This window comes from Tyto alba, unplaced genomic scaffold (genome assembly GCF_018691265.1).
Source record: "Tyto alba isolate M040663 unplaced genomic scaffold, T.alba_DEE_v4.0 Super-Scaffold_40, whole genome shotgun sequence".
In the NCBI taxonomy this organism is placed as follows: domain Eukaryota; kingdom Metazoa; phylum Chordata; class Aves; order Strigiformes; family Tytonidae; genus Tyto; species Tyto alba.
The window spans coordinates 1,894,404-1,919,024 of NW_024881316.1; the positions used below are offsets into that span (position 1 = coordinate 1,894,404).

The window sequence follows — 24,621 nt, forward strand, 5'->3', positions numbered from 1 at the left end:
ACAGCATATTCGTCCAACACTGCTGATACGAGCTTTTTCTGGTTTCTGTGATATTTTTAAAAACAATTATAAAAACAAAGATGCCTACTGCTGACTCTGCAATTTCATAAAAAGCTCCTCCACCTTTTAAAATTGATGTTTCGGGGCAGCGAGACTACTGTCTGTGAATACAAGACTTTTGCATAAAATACGAAGCAGAACCAGTTTGTAGGTCAGAAATGTTGACACTGCAGACTGCTGCACCGTGTATAAACAGAAAAAGTATTTGGACACTGTGAACAGCAGCCTGGAGTTCCACAGGGGCTGGTATAGGTGTGCCAAAGGATGATATAAGACTGCTCAGAAGACAAGCACAATTTTATTTTTAATGGCAGGTTTGAATATGTAACTAGATAAAAACTATATCCATCTGCAAATATAAAACCCTGCCCTGGAGCTCTCAGTTGGAAGAGGTGAAAAAAAAACACCTCAGTCCCCTAGACCATGCCGGAAAAGTAAACCTGGTTCACACACATCAAAAGATTTTCATTCCAGCTTTCTGAAGGTAAACAGCACTCAGTGCGCTTCCCAGTACCGCCTACTGAAGCTAGCCCTTGTTTCTGCACCTTACTATCAGATCATTACTTTTGGGAACCTGCTATTTGACTGTATTATAGCCTGGCCACAACTTAACTGGCCATGCTATCCACACTAATAACGGCTGTTCTGTTAATGCTACGACGAACGTAGGAGAGGAACTTGTTTTGAATTACTCTTAGAGTAATTCAAAACAAGTTAGAGGGAAGTTTTCCTTAAAAGCTCGATTGCCTATCTGAGAATCAATCAATTATCTCTACAGCACCACCTTATACCTTTGGACACAGAATTAATCTTCTGCATCCAAACCCATGTCAGACCTGGCTTTAAAATCGTTTGTTAGCCTTTTAGCCCAATCCAAATACTATGCAAGAACCCACAAAGGGGAGAGGAGTCACAGGGCAGCATAGCTGGACAGAATCTGTCATTTCATCCCACGCCTATGCCTGGGGAAAGGCTGCACCCCTCCAGAAGGTAACACTCACTCATCTGTCAGCAAAGTAAGTTTCCTGACCCAGAACTTTCTATTGCAGAGGTAAAATGCCACATTTCTCACTCATAGGTGTCTATGTTCCATTGCCATTTGCAAGGGAGGCTTACTGTGAATTACATGCTGGTTATGTTTCAAAAGATTTTTGGATAGACCAATGATAAAGAGCAAAAATTAATCTCTTACCATCCTCTGATGACTTTAACTAAAATTGTTGGTGACAGAACCCAAGAACTGCAATCCAGAACATCATGGAAAACTTCAATGCCATTTTTCTGATAGTCTGATTCACAGTATATCACCAGCTGTGTTAAAAACAAAACAAAACACCCCACAAACACCAACAACATAAAATTTTATCTTGCTATGCTTTAAACATAGAGAGGAATGGTAAAGATAATAAAACAGATCTTACCTTGCCAGGTCTGGGATTGATTTTACTTTGTCCATTTCTTGAAAGTGCCTAAAGGACAGCAGGGAGAGAAAAGTCACCAAAAACCCCACCAAACCAAAAACATATTCAATAAAGATGCTCAGCTATTAAAAAAGAGCTAGTAAAGCAAAATACAAATCAGTTTGTATAGTAAAAAGCCGACAGCACTTGAACTACATCTACTTACTGCTTCAATTCCTTCTGCCTCCTAAAGAGCAGTATCTTGCCACAAATGTACAAATCTACACACCTGTTTCTTTAAAAAAAAACCTCTGAATTATTATCTCACTAAAGCAAACTAACGTCAACGAGTCTTGAAATGCTTCAAAATCTTTCTGATCTACTTCCTATATATTCCAGGAGTTTCATACTTAAAAAACTGGCATTAATAAGGTACATGCTCTACAATTATAAAGATATTAATGAAAGTTTAAATGTCTAGGAACCATAAAGCATGAAATAATTTTGAAGGAATATATGAGAAGACTAAGGAGGCATGATGGCATATACACATACCAACTAGCTAGCATAATAAATTTTGTGCTGAATACCTTGTAACAAGACAGGTTTTTTCAAAAAGCTTTGAGACTGTGCAATAAGCGATAGATTAAAAACGCTGAGAACAAATAAAACACGTTGAGGTATACAAAATCTAAACAATGTTTAAGTCAATGATAAACTATATGACGTAGAACATATGGGAAAATTGTGGTTGCATCACGTCATCTTAAAACAAATAAAGGAAGTGCTGCAATTATGTGTTTGGTTTCCTAGCACGGAAAGGAGCGCTCGTTCTGGGACGCTGTCTCGCTCTTGTAAGAACTATTCATACAGACAAAAATACCCAAACAGATCCTGCCCCTAAATAGGTTACAGCCCGGGATAATCAGCAACACATGCAAGAAACTAATGAGAACGTATTAGTCAACATGCAGGGTAGGCAGTGGTCTCAGGACGGAGTTCCTAAACACCATCAGATTTTAGCAGGCAACATCAAGACACGTTGAAGCACGACTGGTTTTTTAGCCTGTGCTTCAATTCCAGCTAGGACTTGCTCTGTCTTTTAAGGAATGCCAAAGTCATTGTTTGGGGCTGCCCTTACTCTTTTCCTTCACATTACCCATTAGCCATTGAATCATTTTCTTAGTCAGTGGAAGATGCATAGTAGATACACATCATGCAAACATTTTCAGTTCCTGTCTAACTTGAGCAAGACAATTCAGAGCCAGAAACAGTGCCACAGGAAGTCCTGGAACTGTTTGGAACCTAATGGGCTTCTCTCAAGAGCAGTCTTAGGCATCTGCATACCTCCTTGTCATATCAGGTCTCCACACTCTACTGAAAAATAGAAACCCACTCAGGTACAACAGTTAAACTAGCAGAAAAAATCAGTACTAGTCATTAAGCTTTAGACTCAGGTTTTGAAATCCAAGCAAGACCACCCAGAGTAAGAAAGCCTTTTTAACTGGCAGCACGAGTCTCTATCACTGCAAACAATCCCTCTAATTTTCGTCCCCACACTAAACAAAAAACTTCCCATGAGAGAAAAATCTACACCCTCAAATTGCAAGGTACCATGGATGATTTCCTTCTGCAAGGTAAAGAAGAAAGGGTTTATTTCTACCACTCCTTTTAGTAGAACTGTAACAGCAAATAACCATTAGCTTTGGAAAAGTATTTCTCAAACTTCTTACATGCTGCTTCAACTCCACCAGTCACATTAATGCAGCTATTAAACTCTGAAGAACATAGTTCTTTCCATGGTTCTTAGATCTCCTGATTACTGTTACCCAAGAGGAAAACTGTAAAGGCCCACATTAACAGAAACAGCAGATACTATAGGACACCAGTTCATCACTTTGAAAATAGAAATTACAAACTCCTCGCACATTAGGGTGAAGTTGCCTCAAAGGGAAAACACGGGTCTGCCTTCACTCGTGATGAATAGATGCTCATCATCAGACAAAGGGACAGCCCTCCACTTCAGCAGGACTTTCAACAATCACTACTATTCAGTTCTTAAAGTATTCTTAAAGAACATATATTTTCTATCAAATGAACAGGAATACCAGGAACAAAAACAGAGGGCTAAAAAAGTTTGCCCTCTTACTAATTTAACTGTGCAATGGCTGAACATCTTGCTGGAAGAAGAGATTACTGTCAACAGAAGAAGCAGGCACAAGTTTTCTGAAGTTCACGGAAAACATTTACTAATTTACAATAAAAAAAATTAAGTTAGCATGAGATTTGTTTCAAAATAATACAAAATCAAGCATGAAGATACATTCAGACATACACTTCCAATTCATATTTGTGAAGAGTCTCAAAAAAAGGGGCAACCATGAAGAAATATAATCATATTAATAGATGTCATCTCATTTTCATGTGTAGTCAACATCAGATGAAACCGGTACCATACCTACATTCACCTCTATTTGTAATCTATGTACGTCCCTAAGAGGGGAAACAAAACAAAACAATGTACGCACATTGTCTATAGAAAATACAAAAGCTGGTCAACTTTTCTGGCAGATTTTGAACACCACAATACTTACATCCACATCTAACAAGCCAGTGGGGACATTTGATTCGTATCTGCTTGTTCCTAACCAGCTGGAAAAACTTTTCTCGGGATTCCCATAGTTGGGCATTTGTAAACTTAGTTCTTTTTTTGCACTATCTGCTTGCATGTACTTCTCCACAAAACTTGGAAACTTCATATCTGAAAGAGACTGAATTGCAAAATCAAAATTAGCAGTCACTCATCAGGTAGACAAAATTTTACATAATTACATTTCACGAACGACCTTTATTACCTCAGATTTTTGAGGCATGTTGAATGGCCCAGAAGCATCCTGCTGTAAAGGAGGCATCCCTGAGGAGTCATTTGCAAAAGCTGTTGCGGTGTTATTTACCGAGGTGACAGAAGGATTAAAAAACTTCTCTTTAGATGTAGACGACAGCAGGCTTGAGAAGAGGGAGCTCTTTTCAATTCGGGATCTCTTAATTTCACCATCTGTACCATCAGTGTTCTCTTTTCCATTTACCTCCTGAGTAAAGGCAGGTTCCTCTCTATTACATGATTGCAGGGCTTTGAATACGATACTTTGCTCTGTTGATGCACGCTTCGGTCTGACTTTTGCTATCGTTTCCAGGCTTTGCATTTTAATTTGTTGAGCTGGTAACAGATCCTGTGTTTTTTCCCTCCTCAGTCCCAAACCAAAAGTAAACACACTAGGATCAAATACTTTCTCTAAGTTGTCTTCATGAATGGGAGGCATTGCAAAGTGGGGTGCTGGAGACTTGGGAAGCTTTGACCTCTTCTTTTTCTGGGGTAAACAAACTGAGCTGTCCAAGTTTTTTATTGTTTCAGCAAACTTCTTCATGTCGGATGGGGAATCAAAAATGCTATCGTCTTCAGCAGATCCATTACAGGTTTTGCCTGGGCTCTTTTGTGTATTGCTGCTGTGCTCTGATATCAATATACTGTCTTGACTGCTGTCATCAAACTGCGGTGCTGCAAAGCTCAAATCTCCCGGTTTTGCCTTTTTATCCCCATTTTCCATATTCTTGAATTCTGATGTAGAAAACTGATGAGGTGGTAGAAGATATTTGTCATCATTGCAAGGCGATAAAACCTCTGTGTTTGGCAGCATCTTTTCTTCATTTCTGTGGAATTCTGAGCTCGTGTTATTTCTTTGGCAGGAAGTATCTTGAGCATTTTCACTTTTACTGGGCGAGTGCAAGGGCAGTTTCAAAGGTGAACTTTCTTTTTTAGCTGTGGTTAATTCTGGATCGGGTTGCTTCAGAGAGACACTACTAGCATCAGTTTTGCTGCTTTGGTTAAAAAGAGATATTGCAGCTTTTACTTTAAGTTCCGTTGTCTTCCCAACATCCTCATGAGAGGCAGAGCCTTCTTCATTTTTGCCTTTCAATTCTGCAGTGCTTTCTTTCTCTGGTGTGCCATTCTCAAACAACTTCTGGCGACTGCTTTGCTTATTTAACGTTTTATCAGGCTGTTCGCTTTCCTTAGGTTGTTTTCCAAATTTCAGCTTTGCTCTGCCAACAAATGTGCTTGGTACAGTACTATTTTTTGAAGCAGGGATGTCAGTAGGCCTCTGGCTCTGGTTAGCGCATTTATTTTCAAACAAGGAAATTTTGTTGGCAATGTTGCTGTTAGTTTTATTAACTGGTTTTTCAAGAGTATCCTGCTCACTTTCTAAACTGTCTTGATTCGTAGATGCTTTAAAATTCAGCTCTACATTCTTCGGTTTGGCTGGACTACAGGGGGCAAAGTGATACAGAGTTACATCTTTGATTAATCTTGAGAAGGCTTGTAACAATTTTCAAAATAATAAAATATAGCATTATAATGAAGTTTTCCATAGTCATATCCAGTTTAAATTTTAGTATCTCAAAAAGAATTAACTAAAAAAAAAGGAGTAACTATAAGAATGACAAGAAAACTAGACACTAAATAAGAACACATTTCAAACATGTTCTTCAATGCTCAGTAAAACAAAAAACACAGCAGCCTACAGCATCTGCAGTTGAGGCAGAAAACTTAACTACTTATGACTGACAGACATGAAAATTTAATAGTGAATTGGCAGAATAAATTATACACATGCAATTCCCTACAGAGTTTAGGAAACAAATCCCAATTCATTAAGGTGATAATGAGTTGGTTAACATTTGAATATACCTCTCCAACAAGTTTTGAAAACATCTGCCCAGGTTCTTTGCAGCCCTTACATTGCAGGAGCAACCTTAAATCCAGTGAAAGACCTCTCCTGGTGTCATGAGTGCTGGTGGAAAAGGTAACTGTCCCCAGTCACTGCATCACCACTTGCCTAAGTGAACCACCACATGTGAGGACTCTCCCATTTCCTTCAGGTAAAGTCATCTAACAACTTAAACAGTGTAAACTAACCCTGCTGATTTCACAAGAATTGAATTAGGAAACACTTACAGAGACTTCTCCAGAGTGAATAGAGAAGCATCTACAAGTACATAGCACAGAGTACTCATGTACTACAGCAGAAGGCTGATGACAGCTGAGGGTTTTAAGCCTCCTTCCTCTGAATCCAGGAAAAATCATCTGTCCATGCCACTTGCTACTGCAGGAGCAGTATGAAAAGCTGTGAGGACACAGGGCACATGTGTTCAAAATTTATCAGGAGTGTAGTGTATTTATAAGGAGTGTCAAGGACCCCACCATCACCTCAAAGGCAGGAATCTGGTAACAATCAGCAGTGGGAGAACAGGCAGAAGCTGCACTACAAGAAAATCAATTATGGTGTGAGGTAAAAGAAACTAGCTTGGAGCGACAATCTCCAGGGCCTCAAATGCTCCAGCAGACAGTGGATGATTCTGCTATTTAAGTGCTTTCTTCTTTTTTACCTACACAAACTGTGTTCACTGAGCTCTCAGACAGCTCTCTAGCCCAAGAAAGAACTGTGAGGTGCAAGTGAGTTAACATGAACAACCTCAAAACTGAGATCACTCCTTTCTCCTCTTCCTCAAGAAATCCATCCCAATTAAGAAAGTAAACCTTATTAAAGCAAGACTCTCCATTCTACAAGCTTTTTTTCTTGGGAAAAACATAGGGAACAAACTTACTGAAATAAAAGAAGGAACCCAAAATCAGCTGCCTAGGAATCTATACAGAAAGCAACTGTTAAAAATCACCGTATCTTTTTGAAGAAGACTTCCTGACAGCGCTCACTCTAACTACCAGACTGCTCACGTTGATTCACAACTGGAAGGCTCTGAGGAAGAGCACAAGATCAATAAAAAAAGGAAGTAGTAAACTTTAAAAATGACTGGTGCTAATAAAACACATTTGAAAAATTTAAGTCTAGAAACAGAAAAAAATTATGCCTGAAAGGGGGAAGGCAGAGAGGGAACTACCACACAGCATAAAATTAAATATATTTAGACACTACTCTTCATTTGCAGTATGACTGTTTTCTCTAAACTCCTCAAAGTTAAATTATTTTATGATTTTTTTCTTGTTGGAAAATTAATATAAGTTGCAAGGGACCTCTAAGGCACAGCTAGTCCAACTTCCTGCTCAAAACAGGGACAGCTTCAAAGTTAAATCGAGTTACTGAGGGCTTTGTCTGACCAAGTTATGAGTATCTCCAAGGGTCGAGATTTCACAGCCTTACTAGGGAAGCACTGCAGCAGGTCAGTCACTGTCACTGTGAATCATTTTTGCTTTAGATCTCATTGAAACTTCACTGTTGCAACTTGCAACCATGGCCACAGTCCCTTCACTGTACACCTCAAGGATCAATCTAGTTTCGCCTTCTCTATAACAACTCTACAGGTAGCGAGAGATGATTAAGGTCTACACAAATCCTTCTCTCAGTTGAACAAATCAAACTGCTTCAGCTTCTCCTCATACACGTTATGCTCCAGTGCCATCACCTTCTTAATGGCTCTCCACTGGACTCATTCCAATTTGTGAACATCTCTCTTGTACCAGGGGAAGAGAGTTGGAAGAGGAGGGCAGGGTACAACTCAGTATAATGCCCCAGATGCAGCCTCATGAGCACCAAGTATCTTCTCCTTCGGCTCTGCTCCGGCCAGTGTAGCCCAGCACAGGGTTAGCCTTCATCTGCTACAAGGATGCACTGACACGTGCTGAATTCGCTATTCACCAGGAAACTACACGTCCTTCTCTGATCAGAAAAAAGGTACTTAATCTCTCCTTCTACCTGTATTTTCAAGAGGTATTGATCACGGCCTAGTTATCTTAACAGACCCATTTCTGTACCATCCTTTTGTCAGCCTGTCATCTGCGCTACTACGTCCATTTCAACATAACAACACGTATCTTCCTAATAAAATCCATCTCCTTGTGTGCCTTGACACAAGCAAGTTTGACGGTTAACACCAACAGTTATCAGCCATACTTAAAACCTGATTTAAATGAACAGCTAACACCTCAAAGGTATAGTTTCAAGCTTTGCAAATTTACACAGAAACAACCACTTCAGCACTAGGTATTTTACATTCTGCAGTATTTTTGCACAGCAGCAGCAGCAAAACACCTGGGACTGAAGAGCAATGGAAACCTCAGCCCTGGAGCTCCAACCATTACAGCCGGTTGTCCTGGATTTGGCTGGGAGAGAGTTAGTTTTCTCCCTAGCAGCTGGTACAGTGCTGTGGTTTGGATTCGGTGTGAGCATAATGTCAGTAACACACTGATGTTAAGTTTCCCATGCTCTGCCAGCAAGGAGGTGCACAAGAAGCTGGGAGGGAGCATGGCCAGCTGACCCAAACTAGCCAAAGGAATATTCCACACTATAGGACGTCGTGCTCAGTATATAAACTGGGGAGAGCTGGCCAGGAGGGACGGACTGCTGCTCGAGCATTGGTCAGCAGGTAGTGAACAACTGCACTGTGCATCACTTGTCTTTTCTTGGGTTTTATTTCTCTCACTTTCTTGTTATATTCCTTTTCATTACTATTATTTTAATATTATTGTTGTTATTATTATATTCTACTTTAGTTATTAAACTGTTCTTATCTCAACCCACGAGTTTCACTTTTTTTCTGATTCTTCTCTCCATTTCATTGGGAGGGAGGAGGAGTGAGCAAGAGGCTACGTGCTGCTGAATTGCTGGCTGGTGCTAAACCATGACACTGGCCTCCTCTAACTGACCTTTTCATTACACCTCTTTCCAAACTAAGAAACACTGATTTAAAGTTCAGTCAAAAGATGCACCCTATTACAAGACCTGAGTTTCTAAGCTTGTTTAAAAGGAGGAGACGTTGTTTGAGTATCCTTTAAGCCTCCCCTCTAGTATGGGGGGAAAAGCACTGAAAGATGGATTTACTTAACAGTGCAAATGCTTTCTTACGAACAGCCCAGTGTGGCTGATTCCTCATACTCATTGCAGATCTGCAACGCCAGGAACAAGCAGGCACAAGAGAAATACTGATGTCCTTCTCTTTGGCTACACCTTGCAGCTAACCTGTGGAAGCAAGCAGTTAAACCTCTCCCGGTATAGTCATAAATGGAAGGTGAGTCACACGGTTGAAGCATACTGTCCAAACGACCATGTCAAGCATGTAACTGATGCCAAAAAATATCGATGCCAAAACATCAGATTGAGGTGAGCAAAATAAAATGGCATGTTAACAGAGCTGAATAAATCAACGAGTGGGCACAAATGCAAAGGCAACTACAAAACCATGTCTGAACATCATATATGACAACTGAAGCCAAGTTTTCCGCTAAGCACATCCAAGTAACTACAGCTTAAGGTTTTATTTGCTGATTAAGATGTACCATCAACTTCAGTTTTGACTCAAAGCTGATAGGTTTCCCTTTCAAAAGCTAGAAACAAAGTATCCCCTGACTTCCAAGCTGCCCAGTACCGACATAAAAGGAGAGAAGACAGAAAATGCTATCATTACTTACAGGGAACCAGTAAAACTGACTTATTTTAAAATTGTTTCTAAAGAAGCATGGTTCCCAGAATTGGCACAATGTCCTTACTAAGAGACATCATGCATTTTAAAGTGAAAACTACTTTGATTATACAAAATCCATCTTATAGGAGGCAAACGAGTCTGTAGGTAAATGAGTATTTTTCAACCTGAAATGGATTAACGTGCAACACCTAACAATAATTTTTAACCTTTGAAAATGGAAAAGTTATCTGTTCTCTAGTTCAAAGCAATAACAAGAGAACAAAACCACACCTTCTTCTAGTAATGGCACCATCTTTTCTCATTTTACAGCAGCGCATCCAGGTTTATAGTTCATGTGTTCTGATGAATGACTACAAATTATAGCAGGTAATCTGACCGTACCAATTTGCCTGACTAAGGAAACTGTGGTACTGTGCAACAACAGCTACCAGATGCATCAGGAACCTTGCATGCAACACGGCGGTCCCCACCCGAGGCTAAAGTTCCTAGGGCAGCAGATAAGGCCAAGACACAGACTGGCACACACCTCACAAAATCAGGTGAAATAGAGCAGGCTGTTTATTCATTAAAATTAAATCTGTCAGAAAGGGTACTTGTCTATTACTTTCTGAGTACAGCAGAAGATAATTCACTGTACAGCAAGCCAAGGAGATACCCATAGAAACAAAATCCAGCTACGCAAGCATTTATAAGTTCAACATCACTAATGACAGTGACACAAAGAGAAAAATACGAATGCTACCTTTCCTTTGAAGCTGTGAAGATACAAAACTTCAGAGTTTAAGATTTCTGATCTATACTGCCACATGGCAAAGCATCACCATGTACAAAAGTAAAACAATGTAACTTTCAGTACTAGGTGCCGAAATTTAATTCCGTTAATAATGAACAAATCAGATGTAGAGGCTTACAAACTATGCAAAGGAAATTGTTCCTAATGCTCCCAGGCTTCTCAGACATGGGAAGCATAAATGGAAAAATATATGTTTCTTAAGCCATAATGTTGAACCTTCACATCCCTCTAACACTAGCGAATGACAATTCTGAACACTCGGTGTACCTCAGGTGGACCTACAGAATTCAGTGTACTCTGACACCTATAAATAAATGTACCAGAATGAGGAAAGCAATAGCACATAGTACATAGCCGTGACAATCAAACAACAGAAGGGACAAATGCAATAAAATAATTCACCGTAGAACAGAATGTAATAGAATGCAGGAAATCAATTGCTGGACTCATACTAGTGATTACAGCGAAGGTTAGAAATCCATCCACTTTTATACAATCCTGAGGAAAGCACTGATCACCTCTGTTTAACAGATAATTTCTTGGAGCGTACAAGCAAATCCTGCAAACTAATATATGCATAATTCTGCAAATGGCTGATGTTATTCACATGCATAAAAATTTACATGATTCATCCTGCACATACTTACAAAAGTAACTATACATATTCAAATTTCTGGAGTGTGATTTATGTCATTTGAAGGATCAAGTTCTACACTGCATCCTACATTTCTTCATAAAACAACAGCAGAATTTAAGTTGTTTCAGAGAACAACTTGAACACAATCCTTGCTGAAAGATTTTCACATCCAGAATCTTCAACCACATCCTCAGTTGGTTACAGACAGCAAAGTTACATGAGCCAATTAGCCAAGCTAATCTGAACAACAACATGGGCACTGAGGATGACGACAGAGCTGCCTTTATGGACGTTAAATTATTCCATATAATGGAATTGACATACAAAGAAATTCTATATCCATTCAAAAAGATGGAAAAAAATAATTATTTTCCTAGCACATGTAAACTACAGTGCTTGCTAAGTGGTAACTGTGACTATGATACATTAAAAAAAAAAAAGCAGTTCTCAGTTGGAAATAATCTAGGTGGATGACAGATACATAGCTAGTGTTCCTACAGAAGCCTAAACACAGACACAGGCAAAATTAAGCTACAGGGATAAGGCAAACTAGTTTATGGTACTTACAGGCTAATCTTTGTCATGACTGTTCTGGAAGCATCCAAACTCTTCAACTTTAAGCTGTCTAAATCAGAATATGTCCGCGTCTCAGCTGGAATGCACAGGTCTCCACTTTTAATCCCATCAGAACGCAAGAAAGCTCTTCCATCTGAACCATTACCATGCTTTACTGCCTTGGTCTCATTTCTGGCTTCAGCAAACACCAAGGCAGTGTCTTCTGTCTTATCAGCCAAAGAAGCTTTGGGAGACTCCAAGCTGTCTTCCCCAAGAGCCAAAGGTATAGTTCCCTTTTCCACCGAAGTTCTTTTTAACACTGGGTTACTCTCTGGCGATGCTGTAGGTTGCCTTTTCGAGGAGTAATCTTTTACCTGACCCTTCAAACCCGTAGGGGAGACGGGAACACCATCCGACTGACTCTTTTTATATGATCTTCTCCTTGCAGGGGTTGTATTTGAGATTTGCTGCTTGCCTTTGTCAGCCTCAGTTTTGGATGTCCCTTTGTGAGCAGATCCAACTTTTAGGTCCTGATTATTACCTGGGGAAGAGGAATTCCTTTCAGGAGTCTGTTGAGGAGACTTTGCTTTTCTTTCCGAGTTTATTATCTTGTCTGAAAACACCTCAGAAGGGACATCATCCTCAAAACCTGATTCTTCTCTTGCAGTAGTTTCAGTCTGGTTTCTCTCTCCGTTTGGAATATCACTAGACGACTGAGATTTTCTCCTTTTTCCAGATCTTTTATTAGCAGATTTTTTATCCATTGTGTCCGAGTAACTACAATTTTCTTCTGACGTAACAGTCACGGGTTCATTAAGGAGTTCGTCTGTTTTTCTTAGATAGATATCAACTGTTAACACTCTAGCAGAATGTGTGTGTTCACTCACCGCAGATTCCAACTCGTATGGCAAATCCTTTGGTTTTGCATGCCCAGGCTCCTCAGACACCCACGTGTTCACAAGCTGCTTGTGGCTTAAGATACTCTTTTCTAAGTCTTCACTAGACAAATTTCTCAAGCTTTTTATGAAATCTGGAGTCGTGGAATTATTTATATCTGTGACAGATTCTTTCTCCAGTTCCAAGGTTTCCACATTCAGGCTACTCTCAAAGAAAGAGTTTTTAATGGTTTCACTGCTGCTGCTCCAATCTGCTGACCACTCACTGTCAGAAGAGACTCCCCTACTACTCCATTCTGAAATGGTATCGCGATACAGTGGTCCCACTTCACCACTGAAATTATATTCCTGCGTCTCAGAAACAGCACTGATGTTCCTCACTTGCTTCTGTACTTGAGGAGCTTCGTGTCCTTCCTTTGTGTGCCTGCAGTATATTGGTTGTGCTCTGTAAGGAGAAACTGACCTCTCCCCTTTCCGATGCGAACTGTGTTCTAGTGAACTTTTGACATTTTTCCTTTTTCCTGTACCAAACAAATTTCCAAGTCTTTCCAAAACTGGTTTCTTTTTATTCTCTTCTCTGGAAGAATCTGGAAATTGTGAGGTGGACTATAAAAGCAAAGCAAACAAACAAACATTTGGTTAATGTCAAAATTGCTTCTATAATACATTTATTTGTATTAGCACCACCTATAAATTTAAAGGACACGGTGAATGAGAGCAAAAGAGCTTAATGAACAATACTAGCTCTCAAAAGAAAACTCCAAGAAAAATAAAACCCTCCCCAAAATCCCAAGATCCTTCTCGAAGTTTTTGCCTGTATTTGTTTACAAGTATGCTCACCTTGTCTTACAATACCAGCATTACATGTTTCAAATCTCAAACTTTTGCACAATTCGTTAACGTCACCCAAAATAATACAGGAAAGTGTCTGCAAGACAGGGGACAAACTGCTTGGTCAAAGTTTTCTTTACAAAAACGAGAGTGCGGACCTTAACCTTCCTCTCTGTACTGGCTGAGTCAGTTTTGACACTTGTGCTGGTAGAGAACAGTCTAATACAATTCACACAATTCTCATTCACGAAGTCCAATAAATACCTGTAGTTTTGGGCTAGAAAACCCAGAACTACAAAAGCCACTGCATCACCCAATGAGCATTACTGGGTCAAACACTTCCCTGAATTACTCTTGGTGAAGTTTTCCCTTACAACTTCTAATTAACATGGTAAACAGGAAACACGCAACAGCATCGCTGAGCACACATGCATATTTGCATTTTAATATATTAGCACTTTTTACATGCCGGTACGATGAATACTTGTTTTGAGATGCCTGTTTCAAAACACCGCGACTATTTCCTACTCCGGCGGACCGGAGCTCCCGAGGACGGCGGCGGGCGGCTCTCGGCAGCACGGGCGCTGCTTCCGAGCGTTTTGAACTGTTTGGGGTTTTAATTTGGTTTTTTTTGTTTTTTTTTTTTTTTTTTTTGCTGCAGACGCCGCGACCGCTCGCGTCCAGGCGTCTCCTCCACCGCCGAGCCCGGGCCGGGCGGCGCTGAAGCACCCGCGTCCCCGTCCCCCCCCCCACCCCGCGACCGCCGCTCCCTTCCCCGCGGGGACGGCTGTGGGGTGCCGGGCCGGTACCGCCTCAGCGCCCCCGCCCCCCCGCGCGTTACCGGGAGGGAGAAGCCCCCCACTCACCCACCCACCCACCCACCCAGGCGAAGGTGCGGCCGTCCTCCCTCATCCCAAACCGCGACAGGAGGAAGGAGCCGCGGCGGACTTTACCCGCGCCGCGTCCTCGCCCGGCTCCCCAGGTGCGGGCGCCTCGCCCCGCCGCGCCTTCCCTTCCCTCCCCTCCCCGCCGACGGCCCACGAACACTCACCGCCCGGCCCCGGCACCGGCCCGGCCCGGCGGCGGCCCCTGCGCTGAGCTGCCCCACGCACCGCGCCGCTACCCGCGCGGCTGCCCCGGCGCCAGCTGTCTGGGCGCTCCGCCTCGGCCCGCCCCCGCGGCCCGCCCCGAGCCGCCGCCCCGGCCGCGGGCACCGGCTCTACCCGGCCGGGCCGCCGCCCTCGGCGGCACAAGGAGGGGCGGCGGCGGCGGCGGCGGCGGCGGCGTGCCGGCCCGCAGCGAGGGCTGAAACCTGAGGGAGGGGGCGGAGGAAAGCGCGGGAAAGCGGGCGCCTACGGGCGAGGCTTCCCGCATCCCCCCCCCCCAAGTGCCCCAGCAGCCCGCGCCGCGGCGGCTTCCTCGTCCTTGAGGGCAAAACGCCCGCCCCGGGCCAAACCGACAAACTTTTGATGTCGGGGGGGGTGTGGGGAATAAGCGCCAAGGGTTGAGCGCGGGCAGCTCGCACGCCGCGAGGGCTGCGCGGCGTGGGGCAGCGCCCGGGCCAGCGCTTCCCCCCACAGACAGGGCGAGGGGAAGGGGCGGCGTGGCGTGGCGTGGGGGGCACCTGCTTGTCTCCGCCTGCCCCCGGTGCGCCGCCGGCGGGCACCCCACGCCGGGGTGACTGCCCCCCGTCCCGGGCAGCGTGAGAATGACGCGGCGGCCTAATGGGGCCGGCGCTCTCCCCGGGCGCTCAATTAGTATTTAATGCTTAATGAATGCTAAAGTAGTCCTCTTCTAATTAACGCTTAATTACTTATATGAAGTGGAACAGCTTCAGCAGGAAGGACCACGCAAAATCTCGCTTCGGCGCTTCTGAGGGCCCGGCGTGGAGGCGGGCCAGGCACCAGGTCAACCCGCCTGCAGCAGGCCGCGCTGCCCGCCCTGCAGCGTGTCTGGCCCTCTGGCTATTGAAGAAAATGAGGGCCTTTTTTACACGGTCGCTTCCTCCTCCGGGCAAAAAAAGTGTTGAGTTGGTTGTTTTTGCTACATCAACAGACTAATATTTGGCATCCGTTCCAGAGCTCCCCCAAACGCGAGTTGTGAAACGTGGTCTCGGCTCCGGGAGAGCCTCCCAGAGCCTCCCGACTGCCAGTGAAACGCTGTGCGGCAGCGGGGCTTGCCCAAACACATGAAAAATGCAGAAAACTTCAGCTGGGTAATACAGAGAGTTAGCTTATCATACTGCAGCCAAACAAATCCATGGGAACCCTTCTCCTTCCCTGCCTTTCTTATTCGCGTTACACACCTGATAAGAAACTGTATCACCAACAAAGTCCCGTCTCGGCACGCGTAGTAACCTTCCTCCAGCAGCTTTCAAATAGGCAAGTCTGTGACCGTGACTTTGAGGTTGCCTAAGTTTTTGAGTTGCTTTTTTGAGATAGTGAAATAATCCGCAAATAAGAGAAATTTATGTTGTCTGCCGTTTCTTCCCTTCAGTAACTTCTTTTAACCAGTAGAACCAAAACAATTAAATAATGAGGAGCACCGAGGCCTGCCTTGGCTTCCTGCAGCTCAGACAGTTAAAGTGCTTTTGTGATAACAAAAACAACTGTAAATTTCCCTATCAGATGCAACAATCATGAGTAATGCAGCCCAATTACTACCTAATTTCTTGATTCTACATATGTATTGCCAGTACTAACTAATTACAGGGAAGGGATAAGGAGACATTAATGAACATTGCTAGCTTAAAAAAAAAAGTAAAAATACAAAATTTTCAGGAACACTCCAAGCCAATAAGCCATGAGTGACACTAATTTCTCTGAAAATTCATAACAAGTGTGAGGAGGATGATTATATTGTTAAAAAATGGTGAAACACCAAAATAGGGGAAATTGAATTTCTTTATGGTGTCAATCTGCATGTTAATATTTGGATGCATAATAGCTGTCAGACCTCTAAATTAGTTGGGATTACATTATCAGCGTGACAGTCATTATTACACTTGCAGTCAAGTTTTGGGCTTGCAAGATGACACTTGGAAAAAATTAGTAATTTGAACTGTGGATCTGGATTTCTCTCTTCCCAGCATCTGATTTTCATAAAGTCCATGGGAACTTAATTATCTTTGAGACGTCTCCCCCTTCAAAATGTAGTTTAAACTGTCCAACAAGTTCAAAAGGTGTTGGATGGAAGGGAGGAGGGACACCCAGCCAGTCCAGTCACATAAGCCTTGTTTCCTCAGGGAACGAGGCTAAAGATTTTTTCTTGATCTTGAAATAGCTGCCCTGTGTAAACTGTTTTGAAGTAATTTCTTCATACAAAGTACCTTAATTATATAGAGCTCTTTCAAAACACATAAAAGGCCAGGTACTTGCCCTGAAGAGCTTGTATTTTAACTCAGATAAATGTAGGTGAGCCAGTATTGCCAGTGCAAGAGGGCACTGAGACCAAGCTTCTCAAGAGGCTCCAAAGCGGGGCCCAGCCTGACAACACAGCACAGGAATGCTTGATTTCCAGAGCACAGCACTGAAATGTTTGATTTTCAGAAGGCAAGAAGTATCCTTGCTGTGTGAATCAGCCTTTCTCAACGTATTTCTCCTCAAGCATTCTTGCCCTTGAGACATTTGCTGTTTCAGAAATCCCTGATCAAAGGCGTTGGCAACTAAAAAAAAAAAAAAACCAGAGGACTTGCCTATACATTCCTCGGACGGCATGGAGGAAGCCATTCCAAGTACCCTGCATGAATCTTTAAAGCGGTGGTCTAATCTGAAAGCAAGATGCCTTTTTCTTAACCGAGAGATGTAAATCTTGATGTATTTATATTCATACCTGTTTATGTAAGCATTAAAGTATTTCCTCTGTTTTTGGCTGGGCTTTTTTTTCTCAATTAGCTAATGTAAGTTGCCACAGCCAAACCCCTAATTTAACAATGTAATTAAAACATGTGCTTTGCTGGTCTCCAGCGGAGAGAAAGCACAAACTACTGTGATTTCTTGGATCAGAACTTCAGGCTGTGTCTCGAGGGATCAAATGGATGTTATTTTCTTAGATTAGTTCATCGGAGTCAGTTGAACACGACTGAAAACACTTCTTAGAGCACACATTATACAAAAAGTAGTATTTTTACTAGTCATTAGGAACTTTGTGGTAACTAATAGGTGGTAATACTAGTGTGGACAGTTCTGTAATTTAAACATTTATTCGCTAGCATATGTTCACCTTCAGAGGGAAAAAAACAATATTTAGTAAAGAGTAAGTTTGAGCTTTATCATTCTCTAGAAGGTCATAAATAACTGGATTTCAAGTAACATGAAAACCTCTGAGACTCCTCTATCTTGAACAATTCTAATAATGTGGGACACTTCTAAGGTCATATACTGAAACACCAGTAACTCTGGAGATCTTTAAATCACAGTATCATAATTCTCATAACCATGAGAAAGCCTTGGTGTTCTAGCAGTCACGTGATATCACAAAAAGTGCATTAGCCAAGAGCATTTAAATAAATAATCTACTACTCTTCAGGCTCTAGCATTCTGCAGCGACCGAGACTCAAATATTCAACACTAGCAGTGCCAGGCTTTGTTAGCCTGAAAATTCACCTGGAGTATCCGGAGCACAATGTGTTGTAAAAATATTAGTAGGAAAACTAGAAGGAAGGATGTACAAATCAAAGCTAAGAGAGGAAAGTCTGAGAAGCACAAGACCCACTCAAGCCCTTGTTTCAAGTCCTACAGAGAGAAGATTTCATACTGCTCTCCTACAGGTGAGTGCCCTAACAACTGGCAGACAGAGAGAGGGAGTTGTAGAAGGAAATAAAGGCTTGCAGCTTTTGCTTGTCTTCTTATTTAAAAAGCATGGGAAAAAAAATATACTTAACAAAACACTAGACCTGAAACAATTTTTTTTGGTGATTCACTGAGGAAAAAAATGTTTCAGGGTTTCAAGTTCACCTAACCTATTTCTAAACTTAACCGGTTACCTCGCTGTCAGTCAACTAGATTTGAATTACTTCAATTCACTATAATAATTTTTCCTTGTTTATGCTGACCCTTCACAAAGCCACAAAAGAGGGGTTACTATTATGAGAAGTACAACTTACGTTATTTTAACCCACACATTGCCTTCTTCTGAATACCAAGAGTTTGGCATATACACGTTAAACTTTTTTAGCATTTGTTTTAAATAAGCAGATTCCAGGTTGACAGTGTCCTCTTCAGAGGCAGAGAAATACACTTTAAATTTAGAAGTCCACTCTAGCACGGGATTTACTCCCTGCCTCTTCCACCCCTTTGCCTGCTACACTTACAGAGGATATAAAAGAGCAATTGCTGGATTTTAAACAATTTCAGCTTTACCTGACCTCTGTATACAGGGAATGTAGTTATCTAGATTGGGGAACTTACCTTGTTAACCAAAGAACTATAAATGTGAGGCTGTTGAGCAGAGTGAAGTGAAAGAAATGTGTTTTCTTAATAGTCCTATTTTTCCACAAAATATTTATATTTTCTATTTTCTACTAAGACAGGATATTTTAGCAAAGCAGTTCATATCTTCAAGGGAACAGGACCTATCTCCTTCCCATTTATTTTTTCACTGCAAAACTAAGTTTTTCATTCAAATGTACATTGAAAGTTGACCATTTTGCAGCAGCATATAGACTAATGAGAATACTGAGCCTGTATGTTTACCTGATTTTTTGAAAGGACTTAATCAGTTCAACAAGCATAGACATAAGTATAAATCCTGTATTATTTCTTAGGTGCCAAACACAGAGATTTAGATATTGGATGTGTCAAAAAACCCCTGAAAAACTGAAAGAAGCAAATCACACAAAATCAAATAAATAGAAATCTTTCAAAACAGCTCAGGAAAGACAAAGAAGCATAAATAAAAAATGAACAGATCCTCACATGAGTATCAAGGAAAGGAGGCTGATAAAAAAGACCAGGCATGTCAGAAAGGCATGCCTGCTCCCATCTCTTCTTCCCCAGAGCTAGTTATTTCCATATACTAAAATCTTTACCCCCTCCCCTTCTGTCAACAGTAGCATCTGTCAGTTAAAGAGAGGCTTTATAAAATTAAGGGAGATCAGTTGGCTTTATGAATTAAAAAAATTAATCGTCTATTAACCCAATGATTTCTGGTGGGGTTTAAAGAGGGGAAAAAAGAGTGCTGTTTGCCTTACCATGATGATGATAATTCTTTTTGCTGTTTACAGAAGAATAAACAAACTATGGTGTGTGAGATGCAGTCCTGCGTGTCATTAACCAACCCCTTTTTCTTAGCAATCCTCCCACGCTTTAACCCCTTCTTTCTTCTGGCAGCATTCAGTTAAAAACAAGCAAAAAAGGAAGTAGTATCTGACTTGAGCCTTTCCAACTGATAAGTCATTTGGCAGACAAATTATAACTATGGAAGGGACTCAATTAGAGGATAGGAGAAAGACCTGCAGAAGGGTGGCAGCAAGTCTTTCAGTAAGCACCTCTCCAGAAGCAGAGAGGCTGTTGCAAAGAACTATGAAGCTAGTGTTGGGCAAATGCCTTAGCTGCAGTAATTAACATGCAATACTAGAACACAGATATGCAACAGTAGGAAAAAATATACCACACACGTTGGTTCTCACAAACTTGATTACTGTTTTCTGATCCACATTTAAGATGGCTAAGGAAAAAAACACTCGTGCCTTTATTCAGCAAGAGATTTGATTTATGCAGGCATCCTTGGTCCCTGAGCTTCCTGAGTTGGTATATTAAATCTGTATTTTTCCAGCAACTCGTAGAAAAATTACACTACAATGGGATTTGAAAAAGTAGAAAACTAGCAGCACAAAAAATAGGAGCCGGTATCGTTCAACACTGAAGAACTGAGAGAATATTTAAGCTCTCCTGAACTTGGAAGAATTCCAGAAATAAAATTATATGCAAAAAGCAGAATTAACATAAATTACTCTACTTGTAACTCTTTGTGTTTCAGTGTGAGAGAAAGTGAGAAAGTTTGATACCAGTTAGCCTCACATCTTTGCTCTCGGGATTTCGATTCTTGCTGCTGGGTCAGAGCTGTATCATTAGATAATCTACTCAGTGTAAAGGTTCAGCAAGACATCACCTCTTTTGAAGTAAAAAGTGAAAATAAGCGTATGTTATCTGTTTTGTTCTAAGAGACAGGAACTTGAAAGTACTGCTTCCATTGAGCAATAGAGGATAAATGACAAAAGCATTTTGGAGGGGAGGAGAGGGGCTTCGAAGTCTTTTAGGTCTCCCTAACCAGAAGCCACAACCAATAAATGTAACCCCTTTCCTTTCTTCAATTCCACATGCAATTCAGAATGGCAAAGATTCTGTTACATAAGTGTTTTCACACTTTCTATGTCTCTTTCTTCTAGGTTTGTAATGTCTCCCTTCTGTTTTGTGAGAGCATAGTGTCCTATCACTAACTCTAAATGGTGTATATTGGTAAGTATAGATTTAACCCAAGTTGTCTAATTTAAATCTATAGCTCACCATAACACCTCCCATTTCCTTTTAGATTAAGTATTTATGTATGATTACTGGAGACAGAAAATAGGATTCTTTTGCTGCAAATCTACGAGTGCATGTCAGAATAAGCTATATATCTCTGGCTACCGGCTTTCTTAGGCACCATCAATCTTGATCTCTTCCCCTGGCTTTCACACAGAAATGTTTCCATCAGGAGCTCCACAGTTTTGAAAGTAAATGGCATTTGAAAAAGTCTTGCAGCGTTTCAGAACAGATGTAAGGATTTCATAAAAGCATCAGTAAATTCCCAGAGCAACACAAAATCAGATACTATGACAAAGACTGATAGTTTTCACTAATACTACTGAGCCTACAGTCAAACAAAAACTGCTGGTTAGGTCAGCTAAAAACGCATAAATTACAACTCGTTATGTTTTCCATTCTGCATTGTTCTCATCTAAGAAAAAGCATTTTAAGTAGCAATCTGAATTTCTTTCTTTGCTAAACACTTAGATACAGTAAAACTGATATATATTCCCACAAGAGAAATTATGCATGCTGAAAACACCTTTGAAATCAGACTGGAAATTGTATTAAAACTGTCAGACTCATTGTAATCCTTGGATCTCATTCCAGTTACTCTAATCCGTCTCCTCAAGAGTGTTTATACATTTCGACATTAAATGATTATGGGACAAAGAGGAAATAATCCTAAGGAGCCACATACATTATTAGCCTTTGCCAAACAAGGCACTGATGTGGCTACCCGGTGCTGGCTAACTGAGCCGGCTCCTCCTGGGCTAGCTTGGGCATCTCTACATGATTCTGCATGTTGCTCAAGAGTAAGGCAGGATTCCTAATATGCTCCTGCACCCAGACTGTCTTGTTAGCAAGCTCTAAGTGCTCAGCAGATGAAGAATATAGATTGCATCACTCTCTGCTTGCGCTAGGTAGGAAACCTAGGTCCTTACCTGCAGTTTTAATTCAGTCTAGGGAAAATATGCCTTGGAGTTAGTTTAACTAACTAAAGCACCTAAGTGTTTTAGTCCTTCAGCAGCTCTAGCTCTAGGTACCTGAAAGTAACTTGTTATGTCATTTGAAATTCAGAAAACTGGGGTTCTTTTCATTGGGTAAAGCAGATAGTCTGAAACTATAAATGGAAAACTAAAAACCTTTTGCTAGCAACATGAGGACTTTTCCTGGGTCAGGCACAGTAGAAGACAGGCTGCCACAGGCATACAGGACAAGAGGCAGAAAGCCATCCTTCTGAGCACTGCGTTGTTAATGTGAGACTGTAAAACTGCCAAAGAATAAAGACCACAAACAACCTGCAAATTGTACTGCTAATCTGGCCAAAGCCAAATTTCATAAACAGCAAAGTGAACTGCATGTTTGACATGCTTGCTTTGGGAAGTTGACGTGATGGTCCTGAAACAGGAAAAAAAAATTACTGTATGTTTATGACTCTGAAAACCATTTAGTAGGATGAAAAATGACAATATTTAATCAAAGTGTGTTTAAATATGAAATCAATAGCATCTCTGTTCTCCACGGAACTTCTCATTAGATCAATATCACACAATGTAACCTCTTCTGAACATTATGCCAGGTTACCCTTTGACACCTTTAAACAAACAGAAACTTTCAACTGAAATGTGTCTCAAGTCAACCCCCCCAGTACGAAGCCACCCAGCAGAGCAGCTGCTTTGGAAAATTTGGGTTTGATAGTCTATGTATTTCAAAGAGCCCTGTTGTAAAATGTATAAAGCGTTTACACCCCTTGATAACTTCTTTGATGTACAGATTTTTCATCATATACAGATGAAGAGTATTAAGTACAAGGAACTGTTATTACTAAAATACCATATCCCGACTTTATAAAAATGGCTGGACATCTCATTTTACATTTGAATTACAATGTTGTAATTTAGCATTTATTCTAAATAACAGTGTTCACCTAAGGCTCCCAGAATTCGCTCAAACTAATTATTACAATAATTATTACAGAGAATTGCCTTATTATTAATTAGAATAAACTTTATAAAACCAGTACAGAGAAGATAGGAATGACTCAAGACCCACTGGTTCCCTGCAGTGCAGTGGGCAAAAATTAAATCAAGCAGAACAGTCCTGCAAACTCCTTGTTCTTAATCCCACTATTACATCAGTATTGCCTAATATTCACCATTAAGGAAGAGAAACTTCTAAGAGAAAATGTTTTAATGAAATGCATTTGCATTCTGAGGTGTGTTTATTTTAGGCTCCAAACAGCCTAATTAGGATATAAAGCATTAAAATAAACAATAAGTGCCTGTCCAGAAAACAGATACATTATTACTTCTGAAGAAAAAGGGAGATATATGTTTTCCTGCTATTACAGATACATTATTACAGACACGTTGCATTATCCTACTCTTCACCCAAACTAGGTTAGCTGCTAAAGGAGATGTAACTGCAAGGGCATTTAAATCTCACTGCTGCTACTGCTGGATAATTAGATGAAAGTTCAAATTCCTACCTGGTATTCTTAAAAAAAATGTCAGGTCTTACCGCTAAAAATGTATTTTGTTGATTAACAATAATGCAACAAGGAATTGGGTCGATCTATACTGTTCAGAAATACCAGCATTTCAAGGAGATGTCAAGAAATACACCGGATTATTGATTCTGCAGCTGAATTTCTCAAGAAGACAATAGCCTGGGCGTAGGCCAATCCAACATACTCTAGGATTGGCTTTGGTGTCTGTGGCTTAGAACAAGAGACGTGACAAAGGTGCTTTTAAGGCTAACCCTTAAAAGCAGTCATGACTAACCAAACACAGTTTTAACTACAACAGTTCTAGTGTTGGGCTCAAACTATGTGAGATCCTTTCTGAATAAAATATGGTAAAGGCACTCCATTAGCAACTCGTGGGGACCACTTTGCATGAGCTTAGTCCATTATTTGCCAGTGCTCAAGAATACAGGAGGGAGCTGGTTGCCTACCATTAAAACCTGGCAGATGACAAGTGAGTAGAAGGCAGGTGTGGGTCTTCTCTCCTGTTCCTACTCTACCTCTTCCCTCCCACGCCTTCCGGGCACCTGGGGGGAAAGGGGTGGGAAGACAAATCTCTGCTACCCTGTATGGTTTTCCTCTAGCTACCCACCTTTTTCGCCTGCGAGTGACTCCATCTTTTGTCTCTGCTGCAACTCAGGCTCTCCCAGCCAGCCACACGATGAATGTGACAAGTCTCTTCAGTTTCCCAGCTGTGCACAAGGCTCTGAACATCAGCCAGCAACAAGCAGGGTAAGCTGCCGTTTCGCTGGGCGGCCGTTTGGGAAAAAACCCTCACAAACTGTCTGTACCTTTTGCATGTTTGGAAAGTGGTTTTCTTTTTCAGGTCCAAGAGTCAGAAATTTATCTGATGAAAATTAAGTCTTACGTGCCAAAGACAAAACATACCCTCAGCATTCCCAGAAGCAAAACAATCAAAACTCC

General features: G+C 41.3%; 1 protein-coding gene and 1 long non-coding RNA gene across 6 annotated transcripts in view; one reads left to right on the plus strand and one right to left on the minus strand.

Moving 5' to 3' along the window:
• Positions 1-24,621, minus strand: part of CRYBG1 (crystallin beta-gamma domain containing 1) — a 101,845-nt gene that overhangs the window by 30,989 nt on the left and 46,235 nt on the right. For 3 of the 5 annotated variants that reach the window (XM_042803601.1, XM_033008482.2, XM_033008483.2), the window contains exons 3-7: positions 11,948-13,437; positions 4,316-5,780; positions 4,055-4,231; positions 1,482-1,529; positions 1,253-1,371 (exon numbers count right to left, since the gene is read on the minus strand). In XM_042803601.1, coding sequence (XP_042659535.1) covers positions 1,253-1,371; positions 1,482-1,529; positions 4,055-4,231; positions 4,316-5,780; positions 11,948-13,437 — 3,299 coding nt within the window. Of the gene's footprint in view, positions 1-1,252; positions 1,372-1,481; positions 1,530-4,054; positions 4,232-4,315; positions 5,781-11,947; positions 13,438-14,713; positions 14,796-19,852; positions 19,978-24,621 lie in introns of those variants that run through there. The other 2 variants (XM_033008484.2, XM_033008485.2) reach the window with 2 other exon arrangements.
• On the plus strand, positions 24,360-24,617 carry LOC116965411. The gene is made up of 2 exons (XR_004409337.2): positions 24,360-24,429; positions 24,524-24,617. It is a non-coding gene; the product is annotated as an uncharacterized LOC116965411 (long non-coding RNA).